The 14,021-nt window shown below is 30.2% G+C and overlaps 1 protein-coding gene across 1 annotated transcript; it reads left to right on the top strand.

Annotated features, from left to right (window-relative positions):
• Window positions 1–1,044: 1,044 nt before the first annotated feature.
• On the top strand, window positions 1,045–13,740 carry ripk3 (receptor-interacting serine-threonine kinase 3). Its single transcript, XM_067400368.1, has 12 exons — window positions 1,045–1,401; window positions 2,468–2,792; window positions 4,972–5,123; window positions 6,178–6,227; window positions 6,303–6,458; window positions 9,965–10,047; window positions 10,159–10,216; window positions 10,452–10,489; window positions 12,197–12,233; window positions 12,306–12,352; window positions 12,437–12,455; window positions 13,559–13,740. The coding sequence occupies exons 1-12, from the start codon at window positions 1,250–1,252 to the stop codon at window positions 13,738–13,740; spliced, it is 1,299 nt and encodes a 432-aa protein (XP_067256469.1). The 5' UTR covers window positions 1,045–1,249.
• The last annotated feature ends 281 nt before the right edge of the window (window positions 13,741–14,021 follow it).

The raw sequence follows: 14,021 nt of genomic DNA, 5'->3' as shown, positions 1-14,021 counted from the left end.
AATGTACATACTTTTTTAAAAATTAAAATATAAAAAAACTGCAGGATTTACGATATTGATGACTGTTAAAACGCGTCATCACAGTCTGTGAAAAGGGTCAATCATTTTTTACCTTAAATGTGACCTTTTATGTCATAATTAGACCAAATAATTAGACCAAATTTTTTATTTATTTATTTTTTTTAAATATATTTTTATTAATGAAAATAGAACAATTTACAAACAGAGCATAGCATAAGACAGAGTAATACAAAGTGTGACATTAATTAGTAACGGGATCTGAAAATAAAATCCTAATATTTTAAGCATGTTAATGACTTTTTGTTTTTTAACAATGTCAGAGAAGATATAAAACAATCAAATTCTATTACCTTGAATATTGGGGATGAATTTAAGCATTTTTGTTTATGTATATAAATTTTTTGCCAGCAATATGAGTAAATTAACAATGTATTCAAGACCTTGTTTTCATAGTACACAATAATATCCTTTAAAGAAAAACATAATCTGGACAATTTAAGAGGGAGTTAAAAAATATTAAAGTCTCAAGTTCCCAAGGGAGTTACCATTAATCCAGCATTTTTTAATCCAACTTGCTTTAAAAGTTCTATTGGCAGAAATGGCTTTATTATTATTATTCGAAAATGTGTTACAGAAACATCAAAGTACAATACATAACATTATATGTAACAAATAAAGGCACACTAGAGGGGCTTAAGTAAAACCAAAAAAAAATATATAGCCTATATATATTGAAAAGTTGACACATTTTTAAAGTTTTAACTGCTTTTTGTTTCAAAGAATATCGTATAGAGTCAATATAATGTTCAACTTCTCTCTTAAAAAATATATTTTTCCAAGAAAACTTGCATTTATGAATATGAACCATTAATTTTTTTTTTTTTTTTTTATATATATATATATAAATCTGGTTGCGCTTGTTTCTACAGTCCTCCATATGACCAAATACTACATCCTTCCATCACAGCACAGATTGGTTATCAATATTTTTTGCTATAAAATCACAAATATTTTGATTGGCAGAAATGGCTTCCGCAGGTCCGAGCAGGTGAGGTGACGTCAGTCTCCAGCGCGCGCGTGTGTTTGTTTTGATGGGGAAGTGAAACGAATGAACTTCTCGATGTGGAAGCGCCGCCATTTAACACGGAACGTGGAGAAAACAGCGATGGTGTCAGTCATATCATGACATGTTTAAACTCGAGACTGTACTGATAAAGCAGGTGTAGCGATGGCCTTCTGCTTTCCTCCGCTCGTGATCCGTGATGACAGTCTGAGGTGTTTTGTGAAGATCGGAGCCGGCGGCTTCGGACAGATCTACCGGGCGAAGCACACGAAATGGGGCATGGACGTGGCCATAAAACTGCTGCTTTATAAAGACGGGTAAAGTAGATCCTAGTGTGCACGAGATCTTTATAGCAGGTTTCCACTGTGACAACTTGCCCCATAAGGTGCAGCATCCGCTACTGGTCAAATGACCACAGTTTTAGTGACAAAAACAGCTTTGGCAGAAACTTTATCGTGGTTACCATGCTTTACTATAGATTTACACGTACAAAGAACAGAGTCTGATGATATTATTTTAAAGATCAGTTGTGTATTTTCTATTATATTACTATTATTATTATTATTATATATTTATGTAATAATTATGAAAAGGTAAAAATTGACACAAAAAGATAAAATTATGACAAAAAGTCATAATTATGACACTGATAATTTTTGCTTTTATGTTATAATTATGAAATTGTATAAAAATGAAATTATGAAATAAAGACACAACTATGACATTAAGTCATAATTGAGCGAAAAAGTCTGAAAAACTTGAAATTATGACATGCTAAGTCATAATTTTGACTTTTATGTAATAATTATGACATACAAAGTCATTAATTTTATTAATTATAAAATAAAGACAAAATGATGACATTAATTCATAATTATGAGCTAAAATGTCAAAATGATGACAGTCATAATTTTGACTTGTGTAATAATTACGACAAGTTGAAATTAATACATATGAAGCAATAATTATGACACAAGTTATAATAATGTAAAATTCGGAAATTAAATTGACACACTAAGCAAAGAGGAAGTTATTTTGATTCAAGATAACAAGAAACATGAATTTAAAATCAATAATGATGTGCAACAATATTCCAAACAAACTTTATAAGGTATATTTATATCAATTGTATCTTTATAGCAGGTTTCCATTGTGACAACTTGCCCCGTAAGGTGCAGCATCCGCTACTGGTCAAATGACCACAGTTTTAGTGACAAAAACAGCTTTGGCAGAAACTTTATTGTGGTTACCATGCTTTACTATAGATTTACACGTACAAAGACAGAGTCTGATGATATTATTTTAAAGATCAGTTGTGTATATTGTATCTTAAAATACTTCTATAATATCAGCTCATCTGTATATCTCTCTACCATTGAGCAGGTCTACGTCCTCCATTCAGAGAGAGGCAAATCTGATGTTCCAGGGTGGGAATCCCAACGTCATCCGTATTTTTGGCCTGTACGAGGGCCGTGTGGGCGAGCCGCAGCTGCCGCTTCAGTCCGGGCTGGTGATGGAGCTCATGCCGAAGGGCTCGGTGGCCGGACTGCTGCAGACGCTGGCCGCGCCTCCTCCGTGGCCCCTCGCCTTCCGCATGGCTCATCAGATCGGCCTGGGAATGAACTTCCTCCATCACCTGACTCCTCCGCTGCTGCACCTGGACCTGAAGCCCAGCAACGTGCTGCTGAACGACAGCCTCGATGCCAAGGCGAGTCACACGTCCCGCTTGAGCCGCACGCACATGATGAAAGTGAAATCGCTGTGAAAATGAGCCATGAACCTGTTTATCCACACAAGCTTTGACAGAATATATATTTGTATTGATGCAGAACTCTTAGAAAGTCTTTAAAAAAGCTTAAAAAGACAATTATAACATAAACATTAAAATTATAAGTCGATATTATGAGTATGAGAAAAAAGTCAGAATTATGAGATAAAAAGTCGAGCTTATGACTGAACACATTTTATCACATTTATTTCAGTGCTCTATAAAAAAGGACTTTAAATTCATTTAGCCACACAATCTTTGAAAAATATATAATAATATTTCGGCGTTGATGCTGAACACATTTTTTGGCTTAAAAAGTCAATTATGACAAAAAGTCAAAATTATGACAAACTAAGTAATATTTTTGACTTGTGTAATAATTATGAAAAGGACAAAGTAATGTCAAAAAATCATAATTATGACAAACTGATCATTTTTACTTTTATTTAATAATTATGACAATGTTAAAAATCATGAAATAAAGACAAAATTGACATTAAGTCATAATTATGAGCGAAAAAGTCTAAATTATGAGTTAAAATTTTAAATTATGACATGGTTAGTTATAATTTTTACTTTTTTGTAATAATTATGGCATAAGTTGAAATTATGACATCATACTTTTGACTTGTGTAATAATTATGAAAAGGTCAAAATTGACATAAAAGAAAATATGACAAAAATCATAATTAAGACAAAGTGATAATTTTTACTTTTATGTAAAAATTATGACACAAAAAGTTATTATAAGACAAAATTATGAAATATTAAACTTTAAATGATATGCTAAGTCATAATTTTGACTTGTGTAATTGACATAAAAAGTTGAAATTGACAAAAAGTTGAAATGAAAATTCTATATAATAACTATGAAAAGGTCAAAATTGACACAAAGAAAAAAACTGATCATTTTTATGCAATAATTATGACTTAAAAGTTGAGTTAATTATGAGTTTTAACTCAAATTATGAGGTAAAAACTATTTTATAATTTTATAACTAAAATTATGACAATTATGACCGAAATTATGGCATAAAATGTTGAAAATTTGATGTAATTTACATAAAAAAGTTATGAAATAATAAAGACAATATTATGAGCTAAAATGATGACATAATATTGACTTAGTTTGTAATTAGACTTGTAATTTGACTTAGGCTTGTAATTATGACATTGTCATACTTATGACTTATGTAATGATTTGTGAAATAGTCAAAATTGACACAAAATTAAATCTATGGCTCCAAATTAGATCTACAAAGTGATAATTTTGACTTTCATGTAATTGTGATATACTAAGTCGAAATTATGACATAAAAGTTTGAAAATTTGACTGATGTAATAATTGACAATGTTGAAATTATGAAATAAAAACAAAATTATGACACACAAGTTATAATGATGATAAAAACTGAAATTAAATTGACACGCTAAGCAAAGAGGACGTTATTTTGATTCGAGTTAACATGAATTTAAATCAATAATGCTGTGCAACGATCTTGCATAAAAACAATAATTGTCATTTTGATTTCATGACTTTAATGCGAATGAGAAAGTAGTCTGATTTGAAGATTTACACAACTAAAATGTCTCTAGATGAGTTATTGGAGCTGTACGGCAGCTCTTTGTGATTGCTGCTGCTTCAGGGACACGAGAGTGACTGAACCCTGCAGACAAGAGCTCGGGGAATCCCCTCATGTGACCCACAAACCATCCGTCTCCACATCTACTGATTATAAACCGCTTTAAACACAAAGAACGACTGTAATTCAGCGCTCTCGGCAGCTCGGGACGTTAAACCACTAATGAAATCTAAGCGTTCCTCCTCAAGGCTGAGAGTTCAAATGTGACCTCTTGACCTTCTCTGCACTTCTGTCCTGTGTTGATCTAGTTTAGTTTCTGTGTTTTACCGTAGTTTGTGACACTTTACAGTAAGATCTAATTTGTTAACATTGCTAAATGCATCTCTTTCAGACCCACAAGTCTAATGTGCGTTAAAAGTGTCATGTGCTCGAGTTCACGTGTGAAACTGACGATCTTGTTTCGGATTAATACTTCTGTCACTAGTTTCAGGACACTGGTTCTGTTTAAGCCTGTCTTTCTGTGTCTCGTCCTGCAGATCACAGATTTCGGCTTGTCTCGAGTGGCCCGAAGCGTTTCTAAGGGTGCGAGAGAGAAAGACGAGGACGAGGGAGGGACGCTGAGCTACATGCCGCCGGAAGCGCTGCAGGATGTCAATTACAAAGCCGGCAGAGCCTCCGATGTTTACAGGTATAACCACACACACGTTTTCATGTGTTAAAAATGCTCCAGAGCTGCATTTATTCGATCAAAAATACAGTAAAAACAGTGAAATATTATTTTGAGTTTATTTTTGTTTATTTATTTATATATTTATATATTTTATTAAACTTTTTTTTTTTTATATTTTTAAACTGCTTATCTTTTTTATCTACATCAAGTTTATTGATTTATTTAAATTAAACTTCATTTATCGAATCAGTTTTTATTTATTTTAATCAAATGCATTTTTATTTAAATATGTTATTTGTTATAATAATTGTATTTATTTTAATCAGATTCGATAATTTATTATTTATTTAAAAAACATTTTATTTATTTGTTATAATAATTTTTATTTAATTATTAGTTTTTTATTAGTAGTATTTTTTATGTTTTTTTACACTTTATTTATTTAATTTTATTTTTTAGGTTTTTTTTATTTTTACAGTGGTTTTCTTATTTTTATTTAAATCAATTTTTATCGATTTATTTAGTTACATTAAATGTATTTATTTTATTTAAATCAAATTTCATTTATTTTATTAGTTTTTTATTTATTTTAATCAAATGTATTAATTTAAAATGTATTTATTTAAATATAGTTTTTATTTACTTATTTTAATCACACATTTTTATTTAATTACATTTAAATACCTATATTTTAATCAATTTATTTTAATCTAATATTTATTTTTATTTATTAATTTAAATAAACTTATTTGAATTTAAATTTTAACAAAATTATTTAGTTCAATCTTGTTTTTATTTATTTATTTTTGCACTGCTTTTCTAAAAACAGTAAAATATTATGTAAATCAGTTTTTTTCTATGTGAATATATAGTAAAGTGTAATTTATTCAGCCTCCTCGAAACCCCGCCCACCAAAGACATTGCAGCCATTCAGAAGTCAGATAAAGTGATTGACAGGCAGAGAGAGTGTTTCTGATTGGCAGAAAAAGAACGATGTCTTGAACAGACGGTTTTTTGTTTGTAATCAATGAGAGTGTGAGGTAAGTGTGATAATCAGTGTTTTGATCTGCAGCTACGGTGTCCTGCTGTGGTCCATCATCACTGCGAAGGAGCCATACGACGGTAAGCACCCATGACGGTAAGCACCCTCTTTCATTCCCATCTGCCCCAGTGTTTTCAGTCACGTGTGTCTTCCAGGTAAGCCGTCCAGTCTGGTGCGGTTTCGTATCCCTCTCGGTGACAGACCTGATGTGGCTCTGATCGACTGCAGTCAGACTGAAGGTCTGGAGGATCTGCTGAAGCTCATGAAGCGCTGCTGGGATCAGGACGCCAACAAAAGACCAACGTTCCTCGGTCAGGCCTTTTCAAAAACATCATCATCCGTCCTATAGTCATTCATTGTTTATTTAAATCAAATTTCATTTATTTATTTTTTATCAGTTTATTTGCTTAATTAGTTTAGTAGTTTTTTTTTTACTTTTCCATTTTAACCTGCTTTTCTATTTTATTTAAATCAAGATTATTGATTTATTTATTTAAATTAAATATCATTTATCTAATCAGTTTTTATTTAAATCAAATGCATTAATTTATTATTTATGTAAATAATAATAAAAATCACGTACAAACCAGATTCCAAAAAAGTTTGGACACTGTACAAATTGTGAATAAAAACAGAATGCAATGATGTGGAAGTTTCAAATTTCAATATTTTATTCAGAATACAACATAGATGACATATCAAATGTTTAAACTGAGAAAATGTATCATTTTAATGGAAAAATAAGTTGATTTTAAATTTCATGGCATCAACACATTTCAAAAAAGTTGGGACAAGGCCATGTTTACCACTGTGTGGCATCCCTTCTTCTTTTTATAACAGTCTGCAAACGTCTGGAGATAAGGAGACAAGTTGCTCAAGTTTAGGAATAGGAATGTTGTCCCATTCTTGTCTAATACAGGCTTCTAGTTGCTCAACTGTCTTAGGTCTTCTCTGTCGCATCTTCCTCTTTATGATGTGCTAAATGTTTTCTGTGGGTGAAAGATCTGGACTGCAGGCTGGCCATTTCAGTACCCGGATCCTTCTTCTACGCAGCCAAGATGTTGTAATTGATGCAGTATGTGGTCTGGCATTGTCATGTTGGAAAATGCAAGGTCTTCCCTGAAAGAGACGACGTCTGGATGGGAGCATATGTGGTTCTAGAACTTGGATATACCTTTCAGCATTGATGGTGCCTTTCCAGATGTGTAAGCTGCCCATGCCACACGCACTCATGCAACCCCATACCATCAGAGATGCAGGCTTCTGAACTGAGCGCTGATAACAACTTGGGTTGTCCTTGTCCTCTTTAGTCCGGATGACATGGCGTCCCAGTTTTCCAAAAAGAACTTCATATTTTGATTCGTCTGACCACAGAACAGTTTTCCACTTTGCCACAGTCCATTTTAAATGAGCTTTGGCCCAGAGAAAACGCCTGCGCTTCTGGATCATGTTTAGATATGGCTTCTTTTTTGACCTATAGAGATTTAGCCGGCAACAGTGAATGGCACGGTGGATTGTGTTCACGACAATGTTTTCTGGAAGTATTCCTGAGCCCATGTTGTGATTTCCATTACAGTAGCATTCCTGTATGTGATGCAGTGTCGTCTAAGGGCCCGAAGATCACGGGCATCCAGTATGGTTTTCCGGCCTTGACCCTTACGCACAGAGATTGTTCCAGATTCTCTGAATCTTTGGATGATATTATGCACTGTAGATGATGATAATAATTTTTCTCTGAGAAACTCCTTTCTGATATTGCTCCACTATTTTTGGCCGCAGCATTGGGGGAATTGGTGATCCTCTGCCCATCTTGACTTCTGAGAGACACTGCCACTCTGAGAGGCTCTTTTTATACCCAATCATGTTGCCAATTGACCTAATAAGTTGCAAATTGGTCCTCCAGCTGTTCCTTATATGTACATTTAAATTTTCCGGCCTCTTATTGCCACCTGTCCCAACTTTTTAGGAATGTGTAGCTCTCATGAAATCCAAAATGAGCCAATATTTGGCATGACATTTCAAAATGTCTCACTTTCAACATTTGATATGTTATCTATATTCTATTGTGAATAAAATATAAGTTTATGAGATTTGTAAATTATTTTTATTATTATTATTATTACTTTTTTGGAATCAGGTTTGTACTTTAGTTATTTTTTTTATTTTTCAATAGTATAGATGCCAAATATAATTCTTGTTAGGGCTGTGCAATTAATCATATTTTTGGCTTCCAATGATTATGAAAACAAGATTCATATATTTTACCTTTATTCTACACTGTCATATGAACGGCTCGTTTGACTTCCTGCTTCTATGAAGCCACTCCCTCTGAAATACGCAATGTGCTCAGATTGGTTAGCTGGCCCAGTGTATCCAGAGCCATCGTGATTCGCTGAAGCGTCCGGAAACGCCACGCCCCTTACCATTCGTTATTACTAGTGCTTCAGTGGAAATGTAAATAGTAGCGTCTATGATGCTGTATCAAATTGAGCCCAAATCAGACCCAGATGAAGAGGGAAAAGCAGAACCTCTCCAATCACGGCTTTTAAAGGACGTTTATGAATGGTATTTCATTTAGTATTTGTGTCAAAGTGTTTAGATATGCTGTCAGTGCTGTTTGTTAGCTTTCAATATACAGTTTTACAGAACTAAATGTTTAAAAGACATGTACAAACAATAAAACGTACTTACAGTTTGGGAGCAATAAACAGCAGCTTCTGCTTTTAAAGTGGGAACTGCTTCATCTTTCAGTAAAAGCCTTTGTGTAAATCCAGCATTGAACTTCTTCAGCGCCGCATCCAGTGTGAAAATATCACAGATTATAATGGGATATATATTAAATTGGTTGCGTCGCGCCGCTCACGTTCGGTGTAAACAACTCTTCCACTTCCACGTCGCGCCACATGGCCTCGCCCACTTTGTTGCGTGTTCCCAGGGGCGTGTTTTGCAGGGTTTATGATGTCACCAACCTACTGGGCGATTTTGTTGACAATATCTCTGTTTGCATTGAACGTTCAGCGCTGTAACTTTGCAGATGTTGTTTATGCTCAAGCAGCAACATTACACACTAATTAAAGTTAAAAAAGTGAAATCATAATCAACCACCCCTTTAATTAACTTAGTATTAGTTTTTGCTGAAGTATTGATAATCGTGAAATTTCACTGACATTTAAAATTGCTCATATCATGAAATAATACTTTGATCATATCACCCACCAATAATCATGATTATGATTTTTGCCATAATCGAGCAGCCCTAATTATTGTATTCATTTATTATTTATTTAAATCACATTTAATTAATTAATTTAAATTTATGTATTTATTTTAATCAATTTTTTATTTAAATTAGTAGCATTTTTTTGTTACATTTTTCACTGCTTTTCTTATTTTTATTTATCAAATCCTAATATATTATATATTTATTTAAAGAAAATTATTTTTTATTTTAATCAAATTGATTTATTTAGTTAATTATTCTCCATTTATTATTATTATTATTTATTATTTTTAAATCAAGTTTTATTGATTTTATTTAGTTGTATCAAGTTTATTTATTTATAAATGTAATTTAATTCGTTTTTATATATTTTAATCAAATGTATTAATTCATTAGTTAGTTATTTAAATCAAACACTTTGTTTGTAATAATAATTTAATCTAATATTTATTATTGTTAATTATTTATTTAAATAAACCTATTTTAGTTTGTTTATTTAGTTTATTTTTATTTATTTATTTTTACACTGCTTTTCTCTAAACGTTTTTGTCTTCTCTCTGGATGTTCTCGGCTCATGGTCTTGTTTTGTGTTTTCAGATTGTGTTAATGTGACGGAGAAGATCTTCGAGCTGCACCAGCGTGAACTCAGTGACGCCGTCCGGGACGTGCTCAAGCAGCTGGTACGCGGCTCAATGTGTTTCACTGTTTATTTTTATGCTTTTTTTGCGTCTTGTTTTCATCCTCGGAGCCGGTCGAGTTAACCAGAGCTTCTCTGTTGTTCTCTTTATCAGGAAGGTGACATCTGCTCCAGTCTGAGATCATTCCAGATCTCCCGTAAACCACAGAGCGGTTCGTTACGTTCACATTAACGCGTTCAGCAGACGCTTTTATACAAAGTGATGTAAAAAAGAGGAACAAAAGTGTTTCATCAATGAGACAATATTTACAATCAATCCAGTCCTGCACTGCTGTACTACTGTAGTATTGATTTTCCCGTGGAAGTGTCACATTATGGGATTAAAATGGGTTTTGAAGAAAATGTTGTCATGGTATTTGACTTCATGTTCATCTTTGTGCCTTTTAGAAGTACGTCCTCCGGACACTGCATCGCTTCCTAAACAGGTATATTATATTATATTATATTATATTATATTATATTATATTATATTATATTATATTATATTATATTATACCGTATTGTATTATATTATAAATCATTTGACTGATCTAATATGTGTATTATATTTTGGATCTAATATTAGTAATAATTAAGATTTAATATTTAATTATTTATTTATTACTTGAATTAATTTTTAATCATTTGTTAAAAATGTTATTAAATTTTATTATTAATTTTATTACATTTTACTATCAAAATGTTAATATTTTATTATAATTCATTATTCAATTTTATTCAATGTTAATTATTTTATTAAATTGTAATTATAAGGCATATTACATTACATTATATTATTATATAATATTATTAAAATTTTAACTCATTAAAATCATTTTTATAATAATTTTAAATCATTTGACCGATCTAATATGTGTATTATCTTTCTGAGCTAATGTTAATTTATTTATTTATTATTTGAATTATTTTTTAATCATTTGTTTAAAATGTTATTTCTTATTTCTAATTATTTGTACTTTATTAAAATTGTTTATTTATAAAAAGTTATTATTAAGCTTTTATTGAATTTTATTATCAAAATGTTTATATTTTATTACAATACATTATTACATTTTATTCAGTGTTATAATTTATTTTATTACATTTTAATTATAAGGTATATTACATTACATTATATTATAATATAATATTATAGTATTAATAATTTTAACCATTTAAACAAATTAAATGCATTTTAATAGTAATCTTAAATTTATACTTTATACTTATTATATTTTTTGATCTAATATTACTAATAATTAATATTAAAATATGTAATTATTTATTTATTAAATTATTTTTTAATCATTTGTTTAAAATGTTATTTCTTATTTCTAATTATTTGTACTTTATTAAAATTGTTTATTTATAAAAAGTTATTATTAAGCTTTTATTGAATTTTATTATCAAAATGTTTATATTTTATTACAATACATTATTACATTTTATTCAGTGTTATAATTTATTTTATTACATTTTAATTATAAGGTATATTACATTACATTATATTATAATATAATATTATAGTATTAATAATTTTAACCATTTAAACAAATTAAATGCATTTTAATAGTAATCTTAAATTTATACTTTATACTTATTATATTTTTTGATCTAATATTACTAATAATTAATATTAAAATATGTAATTATTTATTTATTAAATTATTTTTAAATCATTTGTTAAAATGTATTTCTTATTTCTAGATAATTGTTCTCAGCTCATAAAGATCAATAATTGAAATGTTTTTAATAAAATTGTATGATTCAAATTTTATTTAATTTTATTATTAATTTTATTACATTTTATTATCAAAATGTTAATATTTTATTACAATTTATTATTAAATTCTATTAAATGTTATAATTATTTTTTATTAAATTTTATTATCAAAATGCTATTAGGATGTTATTAAATTTAATATTAAATTCTCTTTCAACGCTGCCATTCTTGTTCTTCTAAGTGAAGATACGAGTACACGAGTGTTTTCATGCATGCATAAGTTAAATTGTATGAATATTTTGTGCATATTGATGATAAACTCATGTGAACATTTACGAAAGCTCATACTTTACACAGAGACCTTGAGTAAATCAGAGCATCACAGTGTTATTCTTGTAAAATTATCTTCACTTTGTTCTCTGTGTTGTAGGAGACGGCAGCCGGTTACACAAACACCGTAAAGAAAGGTAACGTGAGCAGCACGAGTGTATTGTGGTGATTGTGATGTTTTGGTGCTGAACACAGTGTTGTTTCTGTAGAACCGTCTCCTCGTCGAGCTGCTATGACTCCTCCCAGAACAACACAGGTCTGAAAACAAACAAACAAACAAACATATGCATGTAACACATGACTGACCGTCTGACCTGTTTTGTGTTTGTCGTTCCTGCAGCGTCAGACGTCCACACCAGGTCAGTGTTCTGAACGCTACAGTTCTCAGTTTCTGTAAACAGTCGTCATTGTGTTCACTTCCTGTTCGCCTGTGTTTGCTGTGGTCGTGATGAAGTTATTCAGGTGTTTCTCTGTGTGTGTGTGTGTAACCCTCAGATCAGTCTGCTTTGTCCCGTGTCGTCTGTGTGGTTGTTATGCTAATTCTCCCGTGTTTCATTTTGACTACGTCCTGCGCTTTCTGTATAACGTGACGAAATACTAAGAAGTGTGAGTGACTTTAACCCACAGAACCTCTAAATGTCCTCCCTACACTGCTGTCGGAACAAACTACCACATATTGAACAATTCTGTTGAAATGTTTAGGGTTTGTGAGTTCCCAGCATGCATTGCAGCTTGAATAAATGATGTGGTCACTGTTCTAGTAGTGTTGTTTTGCTGACTTCAAGTGTCCTATAAAACAGAAAATATACAGTATATTAAATATATAGCTTCACATCTTAAATGTCCTGTAAAATATACAATATATATATAGTACCAAATACTAAAATATCTTATATTGTATTATATTATATTATATTATTATTTAAAATCATTGAATTCAAAATTTAGATTGTAACCATTTTAACAAATCAAAAGCATTTTAATCATTTTAAATGATTTGACTGATATTTATTATATTTTTGATCTAATATTACATTAAATTATTTATTATTTTGAAATCAATTGTTAATATATTTCATTTCTAACTAATTGAACTCAGCTAATAAAGAGAATGATTAATTTTAATAACATTTTATTACATTTTTATTTAATTTGATATTTTATTACAAATTGATTTATTATTGTTATTTTTATTAAATTTTATTTTTAAATTTCTGTTAAGATGTTATTAAAATCCATTATTATATTATTATAAGTCAAGTCACATTTATTTATGTAGCGCTTTTTACAATGCATATTGTGTCAAAGCTAATTCAAATTAAAGCATTGTGTCCTATAAAACTTAAAATATATATTAAGTTTATATAGCTTTACATATTAAATGTCCTATAAAATATAAATTTGAAATAGACGAATACCAAAAAACTACCAAAATGGTAGATATTATATATATTTTTCTCAGGCGGCGTCCACATCAACATGTCCAACGTCGTCGGAGTTCAGTTCGGTAACAACAACTACATGAATATTGTTCAGAAGACCCGGCAGAGGCACCGGACGGCTCCATCTAGTGTGGAACTAATAAAAACTAATAAACTAATAAAAAATATGCTGAAACACACACAAAAAAAAATAAATAAATAAATAATATATATATATATATATATATATATATATATATATATATATATATATATATATATATATATATATATTTATTATTATTATTATTATTATATATATATATATTTTTTTTTTTCTGAGGACAGTTTTTAACTTGAAAATCTGAATATTGAATCTGTACAGTCTCTCATTTCCATCATCAGAGGAACATCTGAAGTGACATGTCAGTCTTCATTTGGGAACTTTCCCATGTAAATAATCAGCTTGTCATGTCGTTACTTCAATTACAAATTTTAAATGAT

This window comes from Chanodichthys erythropterus, chromosome 11 (genome assembly GCF_024489055.1).
Source record: "Chanodichthys erythropterus isolate Z2021 chromosome 11, ASM2448905v1, whole genome shotgun sequence".
Lineage (NCBI taxonomy): Eukaryota > Metazoa > Chordata > Actinopteri > Cypriniformes > Xenocyprididae > Chanodichthys > Chanodichthys erythropterus.
This window is presented reverse-complemented; position numbering and strand designations above follow the sequence as displayed.

Excerpts from the sequence above, each read along its gene's own strand:
- ripk3 (XM_067400368.1), top strand. The coding sequence starts at position 1,250 with ATGGCCTTCTGCTTTCCTCCGCTCGTGATCCGTGATGACAGTCTGAGG. Across the intron at positions 10,490-12,196 it reads CTGCATCGCTTCCTAAACAG|GAGACGGCAGCCGGTTACAC; the intron begins GTATATTATATT and ends TCTGTGTTGTAG. Across the intron at positions 12,234-12,305 it reads CACAAACACCGTAAAGAAAG|AACCGTCTCCTCGTCGAGCT; the intron begins GTAACGTGAGCA and ends TTGTTTCTGTAG.